The sequence below is a fragment of the Carlito syrichta genome, unplaced genomic scaffold (genome assembly GCF_000164805.1).
Source record: "Carlito syrichta isolate Samal-C Ts95f unplaced genomic scaffold, Tarsius_syrichta-2.0.1 Scaffold315831, whole genome shotgun sequence".
In the NCBI taxonomy this organism is placed as follows: Eukaryota; Metazoa; Chordata; class Mammalia; order Primates; family Tarsiidae; genus Carlito; species Carlito syrichta.
In genome coordinates this window covers 185,817-202,045 of record NW_007259927.1, presented here as the reverse complement: position 1 = coordinate 202,045, position 16,229 = coordinate 185,817, and the positions used below count along the sequence as shown (strand labels likewise).

At 35.8% G+C, this 16,229-nt stretch overlaps 1 protein-coding gene across 5 annotated transcripts in view; it reads right to left on the bottom strand.

Annotated features, from left to right (window-relative positions):
• Positions 1-16,229, bottom strand: part of TRAPPC8 (trafficking protein particle complex 8) — a 119,465-nt gene that overhangs the window by 67,983 nt on the left and 35,253 nt on the right. For 3 of the 5 annotated variants that reach the window (XM_021706643.1, XM_008073380.2, XM_021706642.1), the window contains exons 11-13: positions 13,484-13,589; positions 6,132-6,149; positions 5,102-5,233 (exon numbers count right to left, since the gene is read on the bottom strand). In XM_021706643.1, coding sequence (XP_021562318.1) covers positions 5,102-5,233; positions 6,132-6,149; positions 13,484-13,589 — 256 coding nt within the window. The remainder of the gene's footprint in view (positions 1-5,101; positions 5,234-6,131; positions 6,150-13,483; positions 13,590-16,229) is intronic. The other 2 variants (XM_008073381.2, XM_021706641.1) reach the window with 1 other exon arrangement.

Below are 16,229 nucleotides of genomic sequence, written 5' to 3'. Positions count from 1 at the left end.
ACTAATGACCCGAAAAATCACCGTTGTTATTCAACTACAAGAACCTAATGACAAACCTACAAAAAACACACCCCCTTATAAAAATTATTAATCAATCATTCATTGATCTCCCTGCACCCTTAATATTTCCGCATGATGAAATTTCGGCTCCCTCCTAGGAATTTGCCTAGGACTTCAAATCATCACAGGACTATTCTTAGCCATACACTACACATCAGATACAATAACCGCATTCTCCTCCGTAACATATATCTGCCGAGACGTGAACTACGGATGAATTATCCGATACTTACATGCAAACGGAGCATCTATATTTTTCCTCTGCCTGTTTATACACGTAGGCCGAGGTCTATACTATGGCTCTTTCACCTTCCTAGAGACATGAAACATTGGAATCCTATTATTATTCACTGTTATAGCAACAGCATATATAGGCTATGTACTCCCATGAGGACAAATATCATTTTGAGGCGCCACCGTCATTACCAACCTCTTATCAGCCAACCCCTATATTGGCACCAATCAAGTTGAGTGAATTTGAGGAGGTTTCTCAGTCGACAAAGCCACCCTCACACGATTCTTCGCCTTCCACTTTATCCTCCCATTTGTAATAACAGCCTTTGTGATTGTTCATCTCCTATTTCTCCACGAAACCGGATCTAACAACCCCTCAGGAATCTCTTCCAATACCGACAAAATTCCATTACACCCATACTTTACAATTAAAGGATTGCCTGAGCCCACGGGTTAGACAACGGCCTGGGCAACTTGGCGAGACCTCATCTCTACAATTAAAAAAAAAAAAAAAATTAGCCGGGCATGGTAGCACACACCTGTAGTTCTGGTTACTTGGAAGGCTGAGGCAGAAGGATCACCTGAGCCAGCAGGTCGACTTTGCGGTGGCCATGAGCGTGCCACTGCACTCCAGCCTGGGTGATGGAGTAAGACTCCAACACAAAAGGAAAAAAAAAAAGGACCAAGTAATTTTAGAAAAAGGAAAGCAGGAATTGCAAAGTTGAAGGCTGATTTTCAATAACCAGAATCTTGGATAAGAGACAAAATTAACCAGGTAGAAAAAACCCCAAAGTGGTGACAGAACAACTGCAGTTCTAAAAACCAAGAGGTCCTGAGGCAAGCAAGAACTTGCTTTGTCCCAAGGCAGAAGTTTAAGAAGCCAGGCATATTACTTTGTAAAAAAAGCATCTTGGATTGCCTGAGCCTGCGGGTTCGAGACCCGCCTGGGCAACTTGATGAGACCTCTACAATAAAATCAAAAATTTAGCTGGGCGTGGTAGCGCGCACCTGTAGTTCTAGCTCCTTGGAAGGCTGAGGCGGAAGGATCGCCGGAGCCCAGCAGGTCGAGGCTGCAGTGGCTGGGAGCATGCCACTGCACTCCAGTCTGGGTGACAGAGTGAGACTCCAACTCAAAAAAAAACCAAAAACAACCATCTGGGAGTTTCCAGAGCAGAAAGCATAAGGAGTCATGAATTAGAATTAGAGACTTGGCTGTCAGCTGTAACTGAGTGCTCTTTTGAAATCTAATTTGATATGGTCACCCCTCTTTATACCACTGCACTGGCTGAATGAAAATACCCAGTGTGTGGGAAAACTGTATGTGGGAGTATATAGCATAATTGTGTATGTGTATTTATATATGTATACACATTTTAAAAACAGTTTTCTTTGTTTATTTGGTAGTGATAGAGTTTGGCATTCTTTTCTTTTGTCCACTGCTGAACACTATAACTATAACCAAATATTTGACATAAATCACATATCACTGCCACCTTCTGAATTCAGACAACCTTCATTTTAAAAATAGAATCTGGTACCAAGAAAAGGCTTTTTTCCACGAAACCTTTGCTTCAGAGTATACTCCTGTACTCAATGCCCACCATGGGGAGATTATAAATTTCTAACAAGTATAGTCAGAATTGTCTTTGAGGTTTTATTTATTTATTTATTTTTTTGAGTTGGAGTCTCACTCTGTCGCCCAGACTGTAGTACAGTGGCCCACTCCTGGCCACTGCAGCCTCGACTTGCTGGGCTCTGGCGATCCTTCTGCCTCAGCCTTCCAAGTAGCTGGAACCATAGGTGCGTGTTACCACGCCCGGCTAATTTTTTGATTTATTGTAGAGATGAGGTCTCACCAAGTTGCCCAGCAGGGTCTTGAACCCATGGGCTCAGGGCGGGTTTATTTTTTAAAGAAATGTTTTCTTGATCAAGTGATAATGAAATCATATCAAAACTGTCTGTCACTTGATAGCATGCAGTAAGAACACGGTATCTCTTCCGTGATATTCCAAAGATACCCAAACTTAAATCTCATCATGAGGAATATAACAGAGAAACTTAACTTGAGGGACATTCTACAAAAATAATTGGCCTGTAACCTTCAAAATGTTGAAGTCATGAAGTCAAAGCATCCCTTGACTAAAAAAGGGCAAAGAATCCTATGTCCTTTAATAGAGTACATTTATGGGACAACTGTCAAAACCTGAATCGGGTCTGAGGATTACACAGTAGCACTGTATCAATGCCAATTTCTTGACTTTGACAGCTGTATTATGGTTATGTAAGAGAAAATTTTTGTTTCTAGGAAATAAGAAATATGTTCTAAAGTATCTAGGGATAATAGGTCACCAGGTAAACAACTTAACACTCAAATCACTCAGGTAAACAAAAATTTCTGAATGTTATTTGCAACCTTTTAATAAAATTTGATATTGTTTCAAAATAACTTTCAGTGATGTTTCTTAAAAAAACATTCTAATCCCTATTTAGCATTTAGTAAAGGAACACAGAACTAAAAACTGATAAACAACTGAATGTGTCTAAGTGCTGAGTTCAAGTGGATTTTTGAGGATTATTTTGGAAAAGTAAAGAGATTTAAAAGAGGTAAAAAGATTTTAAAGTTGGTCTTTTACAATAAGAACAGAAAGACTGTTCAATTACACACAGCCTTTCCCAGCACTTTCCTATATTTTTCCACTTACTTTAAATTTTCATGCCAGATCTTTTGGAAAAGTGCCCTTCATTTGCTGATATCCTTAATGTAAAAAATTGAATTATAAAGCCGGGCTCGGTGGCTCAGCCTGTAATCCCACGCCTTTGGGAGGCTGAGGTGGGTGGATTGCCCAAGCCCGCGGGCTCGAGACCCACCTGGGCAGCGAGACCTCATCTCTACAATAAATAAAAAATTAGCTGGGCGTGGTAGTGCACGCCTGTAATTCCAGCTACTTGGAAGGCTGAGGCGGAAGGATTGCCGGAGCCCAGCAGGTCGAGGCTGTGGTGGCCGGGAGCAGCCACTGCACTCCAGTCTGGGTGACAGAGTGAGACTCCAACTCAAAAAAAAAACAAAACAAAAAAATCTGAGCAAGAGAAACAATTCAGCATGAACTATGAATTGTTCATGCTCAATCCTTAGTCCTCAGAGAGAGGACTAAGAGAAATGGCATCACTATATAACCTCCTCTCTCATCCTTATCAACACACCAGTTTTAAATAGAAACATCATAAAAAGTTAGTACTTCTCAGAAACAACTTAGCTTTAGTCAGAATTGTATATGTTCTATGTGCCCTGTCTTCCAAAGAAGATACTGTTCTCTACCAACTTCAACTAGATACTGTACTGGCTTTCCAGTAGATCTGCATTTTGAGTCTCACGTTTCTACAGACTGCGCTGTTTGTGAAAGACCTTTCCTGGGTTCAGAGTATACAGAGTGGTCATGAAACAGTACACCCAGCTCATTAACTCCATGGGGTAACTACAATTCGAGATGATTATAAGCCAGGTAGCAAATGTATTTCAATCTACCACAAATGCAGCATTTCTAACCCATAAGACATTTCTTAGAAGCAGTATTGCCTATAATCTGGGAAGGTAAATACAAGCAGTTGTTTCCAATTCCAATGACATTACTGTTCTCACAAATGAAACCATTCAAAAAAGTGGACAAAGATGTGGAAAAATGATGACTTATCTTCAATAAGAGACAATGGGCCATTCCTAAAGGGGCTATTTTCTTCCAAGCAACGGAAACCTCATGCTTAATACATGTGTCACTTTTTGAATAGAAAACTTTTAAGCAGCAATACATAGAGACTAACATGTTTCAGGTGCACTTGCACTCACTATGGAAGAAGGGATGTGGAAAATAATAGTTATAATTTTTAATGATTTTTTTTCCATGTGAGAGCCGGAGAAATACTAATTCCGGAGCATACAAATTATTATTTAAAAAATTTAATTTTGTATAAATAACTTAAAGGATTTTTATTTCATGTAAAGCAATTCCACATATTTTCTAGCTTTCTGTGCCTTTAAAATAATGTACATTGTAAAACACTGGCACACTCTGGTTAGCACAGACTTATAAAAATGTAAGCATGTTCATACTACATCTCACACTTAGTAAGTTCATATGAACTAAATTTTTAAAAGATCCTAGATAGATCAAAAGTTCTTTAGGAGACAAGACCATGCTGATATTAATCCAAGTGTCTATTTCTATTTACAGTAAGTCACTATCTCCCTGCTGCGACTCCTATTACCCTACTGCAACTCAGACTCCAGCAAAGCTTTCTCCAACTAATGCTGAGAAGGACAACTGAGCTGAAGAAATCTCTCTAAATCAATAAAGATCCCAGCAACCCAAATGCTTCCAGAGACAAGAAACAGAAGATTTCTACACATTAAACATTTAGTCAATATCATTATCATGCACTCTAAGAGATAACACATCAGAGCTGAAGGCAGGAGAGTTTATTCCTGCTTGAATTCATACTGTATATCTGGCTCCTCACATAAATGATCTGATTTAATCTCACAAAAATTTGAATAAAATGATACATTTTATAAGTAAAAAAACAGGCTCACAGAAGTAACTGGGCTAACATCAAGTTATGAGTAGAAAATCAAGATGTAAACCCAGATTTGTGTAAATCAAAATTTCATGCCCTTCTCGATATAATACATTACCTCAAAACAAATTTATTTGTCTTTAGGATTAATTATAAACTATAAAAAATGACAAATGACACACATTTACAAAATAAATTAATAAATAACAACTTTTCATTGTAAAGAAAATGCACTCACCTGCCCTGCTTTACTAAACCGATGGCCTGCCAATATCATATGAAATGCGTATTTTCTAACCATGGGAGCTTTCATGTTTATAAAGCAATGTGCCGCCTGTTCCAAAAGAAGTGCACTTCGAAGATCAGAATCCTATTGAATGTTTAAAAGAGAAAAGGGTGAGTTTCAGAAAATTAAAAGTAAAAAGATAACCGATGAAAAAATATTTACTTTCTTAATATATGGCATATCCAATGTTTAACTTAGAGTACATAAGAGCAGAAATCAAGGGGCAAACCAATTTTGAGTCTTTCTTCCAATAGCACATTTTTTTTTAAACACTTCAAAAAAATTCTCTACTGGGAAATATTTTGCTTTTCATAAACGTCAAATGTCTTATTATGATAAGAAATATTTTGCTCTTCATAAAAGCCAAACATCTGGTTATGATACGTGCCACGTAACAAATCTCTGAAGAACGTAACCCATTCTCAAATGGTAAAAAGGTACATAAACTACAAATTTAATACAGGGATACTGATTAAAGATAAACCAGAAAACATAAAACACAGAAAAAAATAGATTTACATCACTATAGCTTCTTCTGAAAATTGATCTATGACTTCCAATAGCATATTTCCATCCATTCAAGAAAAGAAGATAAAATGAAATGTGCACAGATTATGAAATAATCTAAAAGTATTGTATTTAAAGAAATTTTCTATTTTTACTATTATTCAAGAGGACCAAATTGACTGTTTTTTATTCGAAAGTTCAGAAGGTTTCCCCTTCAAAGATTACATTTTTACCTGTTATTATTATATTAATAAACAGTACAACTTAAATTAGTTTCCACGTCAACTGAACCTTACAATACAGTGTCTATAAAAACCACATACTACATTTATATCATCACCTAAAAGGACTACCTTTCAACTGAAAGAGTCATCGCTTTACAAATAACTGAGAAAGTACTGAAGTTGCTGATTAAGAATCAACATTTTCATCAGAACTTTCTCTAGGTTTTCAGCTATTCTCAAGCTGAACTTACCATGCCCTTCCATGTGTTCTGCTGCCATTATTTTCCCCAGGGAAAGTTGAAAACAGAAAACATTGACTTTAAATGCAATAATTTCAACAAATTATAGTTACATCAAAAAGTGTTCATAGAGCATTATTATAAACTATCCCTGTAGCAATCATAAAATTGTATCAGAGTTGAAACAGATCTGAGGAAACCATCTAGAAAGCATTCAGTAAATGGCAGCTACCATAATCTATTTTAACCCCCTCACGACAAAAACTAAACGATCAGATGATTTCTCTAGTAATTAAGATCCAAAAGCTAGTAAGTAGAAAAATCGGGAATATATACTTAATGAGTGGTTTTTAACCAAGAGTTTGTATCAGAATTACTGAGGGGAGCTTGAAAGCTTACTTTTTAAATATTTTGAAAAATACTTCCTTTTTAAATAATAGAGATTTGTAAACAATAAATGTTTGAAGAAAAAAGTGAAGAACTTTGTTTCCCATCCAATGCTTCATCTCATTTGCCAGATGTAACTCTGGTTTCCAGCTTGGTGTGGGTGTGTCACTTCTCTCTGTCCCCACCCCATGTATGTACATATGTATGTCCAAGTGCTTAAATGTCTAATACATATAGATTTTTAAAATGCCGGGCTCGGAGGCTCAGTCTGTAATCCTGTGCCTTTGGGAAGCTGAGGTGAGTGGACTGCCTGAGCCCGCGGGTTCGAGACTCCCCTGGGCAGGCAAGACCTCATCTCTACAATAAATCACTTCATCTCTACAATAAATCAAAAAATTAGCTGGGTGTGGTAGTGTGCGCCTGTAATTCTGGCTACTTGGAAGGCTGAGGCGGAAGGATCGCCGGAGCCCAGCAGGTCGAGGCTGCGGTGGCCGGGAGCGGCCACTGCACTCCAGTCTGGGCGACAGAGTAAGACTCCAACTCAAAAAAAAAAAACCAAAAAAAAAATACTTTTAAAAATATGTGGTATTATAGAGTAACCTGCTTTTTCATTTAATATAATAGCCATTTATACAACAAATTCCTTTTATTTCTTTATTTTTTGGAGACAGAGTCTTGCTCTGTCACCCAGGCAAGAGTATAGTAGCACAATCACAGCTCATTGCATCCTTGAACTCCTGGTCTCAAACAATATTCCTGCCTTAGCCTCTTGAGTAGCCATGACTACAGGCATATGCCACCATGCCCAGCTAATTTTTTAAAATGTTTGTGGAGGCAGGGCCTCACTATGTTGCCCAGGCTGGTATCAAACTACTGGCCTCAAGCAATTCTCCCACCTCAAGCATCCCAAAGCACTGGAATTACAGGTATGAGCCACCGTGTCAGGCCACATCTCTCATTTCTTTTACAGCTACATTGTATTCTATTATATAGATCTACCATAATAACTAATCCATGCAGTCTCCAATTTTTTTTTTTTTTAGAAAGCAGTATGTATTGAGAAGACAAAAAAGCTCCCATAGTGGGAAGGGACCTAAGGGGGTTGCCCCAATCTCCAATTTATTGATTAACTATTGTATCATATGTTTTTACCACATGAAATATTTTAGGCATATTTATAAAATTATTTTGAATAATTATTCAAATATTTTTACTAGACAAACTTCTAGTACAATTGCTGAATTAATGCAATCTATATATATACTACTTAAAATTCTAATTGATATAGCCAAATTGCTAAACACAGTACCAATACATACTCTTATCAAGAGAATGAGAGTGCATGAGTCCCACTCTACTAAGTCAAAAATATTTTTTAAAATTTTTACCCATCTAATAAAATAAAAATGACACTTTGTCTCTTAACACATATTTCTTTACTAGTAAGGCTGTTCATTTTTTTATATATGTTTAGTTGCCTTTGTACTTTTCCCATGAATTGCCCATTTATACCCTTTTGTGAGTAGTTTTTTGTGATCTTCTGATTTGTAAGAGCTCTTTGTATACTTAATATCAGTCCTTTCTCATACATTTTGCAAATAGTACTTCCCAGTTTTAATTTGAAAGTGTTTATTCTTTTGTAGGCTTCAGGATATTACATCAGACTAAGAAAGGATATAATCATTTCTAGATTTTAAAAAATGGTCTCCTCGCATTTTCTTCCTGATTAAAAAAATTTTTTATACTGTATATTTGTATTATACAGGTTTCATTTTTTAAAAAACCATAGCTTAGTCAAGCTATATTTATCATGTAACAAATATGGTAGGAATCCAACCCAAACAGTGGGTTAGATGTCACAATACCTTTTAATGAATAACCTAGCTTTCTCTACTAATTTTAAATGATACCTTAATCATATGCAGCATTTAAACTCCCATTTTAGTCCAATCTGTTCATTCTTATCACTGTAAACTGTTTTAATTTCTGCAGCTTTACAATATATTTTAATATCTATGTATTTTAATATCTAGAACAGGTAATTCCCACTAATTTTTGTATTTCAGAATTTCACTTAAGCTTCTCAATAGTTTTTTTTCCTTTAAGTCCTATAAATTTCTTAAGTTTATTCCTATCATGCACACATGCACAAAACATAAATATATGTATATATGTTTAATTGCCTATGAAGATTCATTAAACTGCAAAACTTGGATGGGCAGCAACCCTGGACATTCTAATTAAGATAGCAATAGACTCTGGGTATCTTTGACGATTTGCAAATGATTCTAACGTACAACCCAGTTGAGAACCAGCACAGTAAACCCTCAGCATTCTCATATTTAACATTCAAAGATTAACCAATTCAGGACAGACCTAAAGTTCATGGCATATACTAATTTAGCTGAAACAAAATTTTGGCTCTTGCAAACAACAGACTGTTGACTGAGGGAAAATCAGTTTCTAGAGTCGAAAACCCTGTTTTCATATCTGACTGCAGTTTATTCTCCATTAGATCCTGTCTCCTATTGTGACACACAAAGTGGTAAAAACATTGCTTTGGGCAGGGGCTTGGGCAGAGGAAAATAGCCCTGAAAAGAATGCTAACTGCCATCAGTGTTGATGGAAGAGAAATAAATAGATTTTCCAAAGTTATAGCTTTATAGAAAGCAGAGGCTTTGAATGAATTGAAGAATAAAATTTTAATACAGTGGGAGTTCATACCTCTCATATAACAAGATTATTATATACGTTCTATGAGGAAATAAGAAAAGAAAACCTGTCATACCACTTTAGCAAGAACTCCAGTCTATGAAAACTTTGCCCACAACCAAGATATAACTTTAACAAAAGCTGAAAAGGCAATGGTAACTTAAAATATGAGAATATATATATAAAAAAATCATCTCAGGTTGAGGCCTCAATACACACTTCAATAAAAGCATAGTTGATAAAGGCACGAGTAGCCGCTACATAAGAGAATCAAATTTCAAAGGAAAGATGGCTCTAAGCCTTTAGGTTTCTTCTTTGCATAATTATGAAGTTAGCAAAAAAGGTGCTACCGGCTGTTAAATTTCCCGTAGGAACAGTTGCTCTCAAGCTGAAAACTTATTAAAAACTGCTATTAGTATCCCTAGAAACAGATTTATCATCTTTCAATGCAGTAACAGACAAAATGGGTTTAAGACCAGAGTAAGTGTTCAGCCTGTAATCCCGCGCCTTTGGGAGGCTGAGGTGAGTGGATTGCCTGAGCCCGCGGGTTCGAGACCCGCCTGGGCGAGACCCGCCTGGGCAGCGAGACCTCATCTCTACAATAAATCAAAAAACCAGCCGGGCGTGGTAGCGCAGGCCTGTAATTCCGGCTACTTGGAAGGCTGAGGCGGAAGGATCGCCGGAGCCCAGCAGGTCGAGGCTGCGGTGGCCGGGAGCGGCCACTGCACTCCAGTCTGGGCGACAGAGTGAGACTCCAACTCAAAAGAAAAAAAAAAAAAAGAAACATACTCTTTTGAGCGTTGAGTAGGCGGCGGGAAAGGCGGCCCGGGAGCGGCTTCTCGCCCCGCAGTGATGGAGAAGACGCCCGGCCGCCGCCGAGTCCGCAGACTCCGGAAGGGACGGCAAGGCGGGCGAGCCGCCACAGGCCACCGGCGCGCAGGCGGCGCTCAGCGAGGACCGCAGGACCCTGCTGCTCAGGTTAAAAGCACAGACTAAACAGCAACTCTTAGAATATAAATCGATGCTTGATGCAAATGAAGAAAAAACTCCAGAACACATCAGGCGAGAAAAGCAAATTGAAGCTAAAATTGAAGACCTGGAAAATGAACTTGAAGACGCAAAAAATGCTTCTGAAGTGAAAACTCTTGCATTAGACAGGATCAGCTTTCAATTGCACTTAAAAGATATCTGGAGAAAGTTAACACCAAGTCTAGTGTGCTTGTGCATAACATGAAGCATATATTGAAGCTTAATAAATTAATAATGAAATCCCAGCAGGACTCTTCGGACTTAGAGGAAAAACTGCTTGATGTTAGAAAAGAAGAGACTGGAACCTCATTTTGGGGAGTAAAGGCAACTGGGCAGAGGATTCTGCCTTTAAGGAAACTGTTCTGCAGCTTGAGAAAAATCTCGCCATGACCTAATAATTCTATTTTTGGTTTTGTCTTTGATGTGTCATTTAAATAGCAGATTTCAAGTGAAGTGCATTTTCAGTGTTTTTGGAATACTGTGTCACTTTTGTTGGTTTTATTCAGCACTATAACATGGCATCTATTGTTTTAAAGATAATTAGAGTGACTGGCATACTCTAAAAGAGTCTGAAAATCTTACCCTTGGAAGACTCCTGAAAGACATCTGGTCCAGCTTTCCATTGAGAGTGAACATTTGTTCTAAATTTCTGACAGTTATAACTCTTAATTGGGATATGTCTGTGCATTTGTGTATTTGTCAACCAAAATTTTTGAAAAGTATATACAGTGTTTATAGTGGTCATTATTTGTAGTGGAATTGGGAGTGACTATTTTTCTTTTTGTATTTCTATATTTAGTATGCATTCTTTTTTTTACATTAATTTTATAAGTTAAGAAATAAAAGGAATAAGGCACAAAAAAAGAAGAAAAAAAAAGATACAAGTAGTGATGTCTTAAGCATCAAATTCAGATATATCTTATGTGGTAGTAAATGTGAAATGTTTTATCATTCAGCTGGATTTGCTCTTTCATTTTGAGAATCCCAGGGAACAAAACAAGATTAAGATAAACTTGCCCACAAATTTGGAGTCTCCAAATTAAAGTGAAAGCACAACTCTTTCCATCTAGGCCTAATAACTGTGTTCTGCTATGACGGTCTTAGCAAAAATCTAGGTAACACAATTCATGAATGTCAACAGTATATATAACTCAGTTCTTTATCCTCAAGACCAGTGTGCTTTTCATGATATTATACAGCCTTTCTAGCTAACAAAATACATAAAATAATTGCAAATTACTGGAAAAGATTTAACATAATTTACACACATTATAATTTTATGCCTAGCAGTCATTAATTACAAGTTATCTTGAATAAATTTGTAAAAGAGAATCATAATTTCTGGGTAAATACACCACAATCTGCCCCCACCCCAAGGCAATGAATGACAATGATATATTTTCTAGACTTTCATGACAAAATAAATCATCCAGATTGAGAAAGAAAAGGGAAAACAAAGAGTTGGAAAGAAGAGAATGACAAAAAAAATAACAAGGCTATAATGCAGACAGGAGAATTTTCTTTAAAGAAATTTTATTCACATATGTGGGTAGAATGGCAATTAAAAGCACTTAAGTAAGGAAAAAAATTGCATTCAAGCTCCTGAACCATAAATTCTTTTTACATTCACTGATAATTCAGAGGTTGAAAAACACAGCAACACATTCAAACTCAAGTTAAGATTATTTATTTTATAATTGAGAACTGCAACATACTCAAGAGCCTATATCAGTACTAAAAAATAGATGATGTCTGACTTCTGTTCATACTGATTGATGAGTGTCCATGCAATAATAATTATTAAACATTTTAAATATCATCCCTGAATCTAATTAGTTAGATCTTACAGAAAACTTTGTAGAAGAATTAATGGTTCAGTTCAACAAACACTTGTGGAGCATCTGCCAGGTATGCCAGGAATATAGATTAGGCGCTAGGAATAAAAATGTAGACTACAGCACAATTCCCTGCCCTCAGGTAGCCTGAACAGCTTAAACATAATTTCCAACATAAGATAATATAGCAAGTCAAATTTTACAGCATCATATGAGACAGCAGAACAGACACTTAGAACAAACTGGGGTATTGGGAAAGACCATCTGAAGTAAGCACTGATATCAGGACTAGTAAATTAGGTGAAGCAAGAGTAAAAAGGTCTCACAGTCCAAGATAAAAAGTATTAAAAACGTGAACTAGAAAAGGAGGAGGACTTTAAAACAAGCAAACGACAAAAACAACAAAAGAAAGAACAAGTAAATTGTTGGGAGATACAAGAAAACAAGTTTAAGAGGTTGAAAAAAAACACCCCCCAAGTTATGTTACTACTGACAGGATAGAAGAATACGGGAACAACTCAAGTCGTTTCTGCCTTGAGCAAATGAAGAGCTAGTTGGTGAAAACATAATTTAAGATCACAATATATCAGGTAAGAAATTTTGATATGTTAATTTAAGATGCTTTGGAAACATTTAAGTAGATAAAGCTAAAAGACAGCTGCCATAGAAATCTGAAGCTCAAGGAAAGGTCAGAGTTAGAGACAGATCTGAGTGAAAATCATAACTTGAACACTCTAAAAATGTTTAGAGTAAAAAGTACAGCGGTCCAAGGATTAAAACCTTAGGGTAATTTAACATTTAAGGGATAGACAAGGGAGGTATTTGATTCTTCTCCTTTGTTCTTATTTATTCATCTAAAATATGTCATTAACAATATCTATAAAAGAATTACAACCATTCTTTACAAGTCTGTAGTCAATGCAACTCAATAATGTCTGTTGTTAAAACTTCGAGAACGATAAAAGGATTACTTTTTCTCTCTTTTGAAATATTCATAATGTAGATGTTTTAATGTTTAAGATGTTTTTAAGAAGTTCATACTAGTTGAAAATTATATTAAAAATTCCTTAGTTATTATTCTTTTTAGTATCAGTTTTATATCAGAAATGACACACAGGCATGTTGTTTTAAATATTGTTATACATAGGACAGACCTAGGTCACAGAAGAGACACAATACGTGTTTGTGGCTAATAATAAAATGTAGACATAAAATATGAAAATAAATTAATTTATAAAAAGTTACATTTAAAATTAATTCAACAAAACACTAAAATAGCCATGTTGTAAATTCCCAAAGAGATCCTCCTTTAATTTTTTGGTTTGTACACCCTCTCAAGAAAAAAGATATACCTTTCACCTTTTAAAAAGAATTAAAGCAAATACTACACAGTTTCAGTACCTCACTGGTCAACCGTATTAGGAGAGCTGCAGCCTCTGAATATTTGCTTTGGCTTTTTAAAATTTCAGCACTAAGCAATACACATCTCTCAGCCAATACCATATTCCTAAAGAAAAATAGACAAGAAAACATAATAAGCATTATAATACCTTAGCATATCAGAGTAAACATGTTCAGCAAAAGATTCCAATTACAGTTTTGAGTATCGTTGTCCCTCAGTATCATGAAGAATTGGTTCCAGAACCCCCAGGATACCAAGACCTGAAGATGCTAAAGTTTCGTATATAAAAATGGTGCAGTACTTGCATACAGCCTAGGCACACCCACCCGTAGACTTTAAATCATTCTTAGATTACTTATAATACCTAATACAAGGTAAATGCTATATAAATTGCTATTATACTTTATGTTTTATATTGTTGCACTGTTATTATTTATTGTTGGATTTTTTCTATCTGCATTTAGTTGAATCCACAAATGCAGGACCCATGGACAGAGAGGGCTGACTATGAAAAGAAGCAAAGAAGTTTATGTCCTTATTTTCTGAAGCCACCAAAAAGATTTAAAAATTTCAAAGAATTCTTATAACCCATCAAAACCTTTTATCATCATATAATTTCAGCAAAAGAATGCAGTGCAAGTAACATTTCCTATACACAAAAAAGCTAGAACTCAGCTGGTTCCAGCAGCTAATTAACAAATAAAAATTGCTCTGAACTGAAAGAAATATAAACGTGTCACTTATATTTTTTTTTTCTTCCTCATGCAAACTCTGGTTATGTGCTTCATACTGCTGACTACTTTTAGGAGTATTTAGGTATTTTTCATCGTTAGAATGTTTCAGTTGTAGATGGCATAAAGTCAGTGTTGCCTCACTGATTCCTGAGCCAATTCTTTTTATCTGCAAAAACACGTAAATTTTGTTTTGTGGACTACTAGATCAGTAATCTAGAATTAGATTAATTCATTCTTGAAAATAGTAAAAATAAATGAAAACATTCTTAATGTCAAATTACAAGATGGAATCCTTTTGCTGGAAAATGGCAGCAAAGGTTTTTATCTTTTTCTTTCTAACCCTTATAGTATCAAAATATCACTTGCCTTTAAAGTTATAACCAAAAATTGCTAACTTGCACTCACTGTGGAAGGCTGTTCCAAAAAAGGATATCTTAAAAATATAAACTGTACTACTTTAAAAAATTACTATAGTGACCTGTCAAATACCTTCCACACATCAGTTTTTCTTAGCAGGTTAGTATTTATGAATTCATGGCACTGTTTTAATGAACACAAAAACTAACTACTATGCACCTACTCACACATAACAAGCTCAGTTCTTAAAAGATTGTTCTTAGTAAATTTTATAAACTCCCTAAATCTTAACATTATTTTATTTATTTATATCAGATTCCTAACCCATTTCCCTATATCATCAGCTACTAAGCTACAGATTACACATAAAGGATTTATTAATATGTTTATTCAAGTAACATTTTAAAAAATCATTTGCGTCAGGCACAGTGGAAGTGCTGAGGATTGAGGCATTTCAAGAACACAATCCCTATCTTAAAAGCAGAAACTGATACAAAAGAGAGAATGAGCATAAAATAAACAATTTTTATTACTTGGAGAAAGAAAGGAAGAAAGGGACGGCTTCACAAAAGAAAAAAAAAATTAAGAAAGTTTTAAGATAAACAAGATCATCAGTTTAAACGTAGAGCATAACATTCTAAAAAGAAGACACTGCAAAAGCAAAATATTGTGTTTCCTGGTTTGTTTGTTTTTTTAAGTTTATATTTTAATATTTTTGAGATCAGGGAGCTTCTTAAAATTGCCATGTATAATTTATGCAGTTTCCAATTTATCCCAAAATTAAACTATCAACAAATTTTACCAATTATGATACCCTAAAATGAAGATTACGATGTAAAGAATTCATAATAGTAAATATGTACTTAGGAAAAGCACACAATCTGTGGTAGACAGGTGGACACATTGGACTGTCAAGGTCTGCAAGGCTGTCTGGGTCACCAGGTATCAGTCCCTGTCTTTTACACCTCTTTCCACAAGTTCTGACCGTTGTGAGGACAAGGGAGATGTTTTCTGAGAAAGAATATCAAACTTCTTGAAACTCTCTGACCACTCTAGCATCCTGGTACTTCACTCTTCTAGTTCTTCTACCTTGTGACTCTCCTTTTCAGTCACCCTCAGGGGTTCGTTCCTCTTTCGCAGGAGGTTGTGTCTCATGCAAGACTCTCCAGATACATTCTCGAATATATGACAAAAAAAGAGCTAGGATTTGATACTGCCTCCACCATTTATTAGCTGCATGCCTTTGGACAAGTAAAACTTTTAAAGTTTCAATTTCCTTATCTGTAAAATGGGATATTAATAGCATCCACTATTCTACAGGTTTGTTGAGAAGATTAAATGAGCGTGTAAACTACGTGAACATGGTGGAAAATGCTGAATACTCAATTAATGTTAATTATTAAAAAATGTTAATGACTATTTTATTAATAATGTTGTGTTGTAAACATGTTGCTATTACAACTACTACTTCTACTTCAACATTACTGAAGTCAAAACTGCCTCTCTATTTCTTTCAGTGCATCTAGTCTAAAATAGAAAAGTCAGATTAATCTTCTGAAAAATAACTGGTTTTTGTTTTTTTTTTGAGTTGGAGTCTCACTCTGTCGCCCAGACTGGAGTGCAATGGCCGCTCCTGGCCACCGCAGCCTCGACC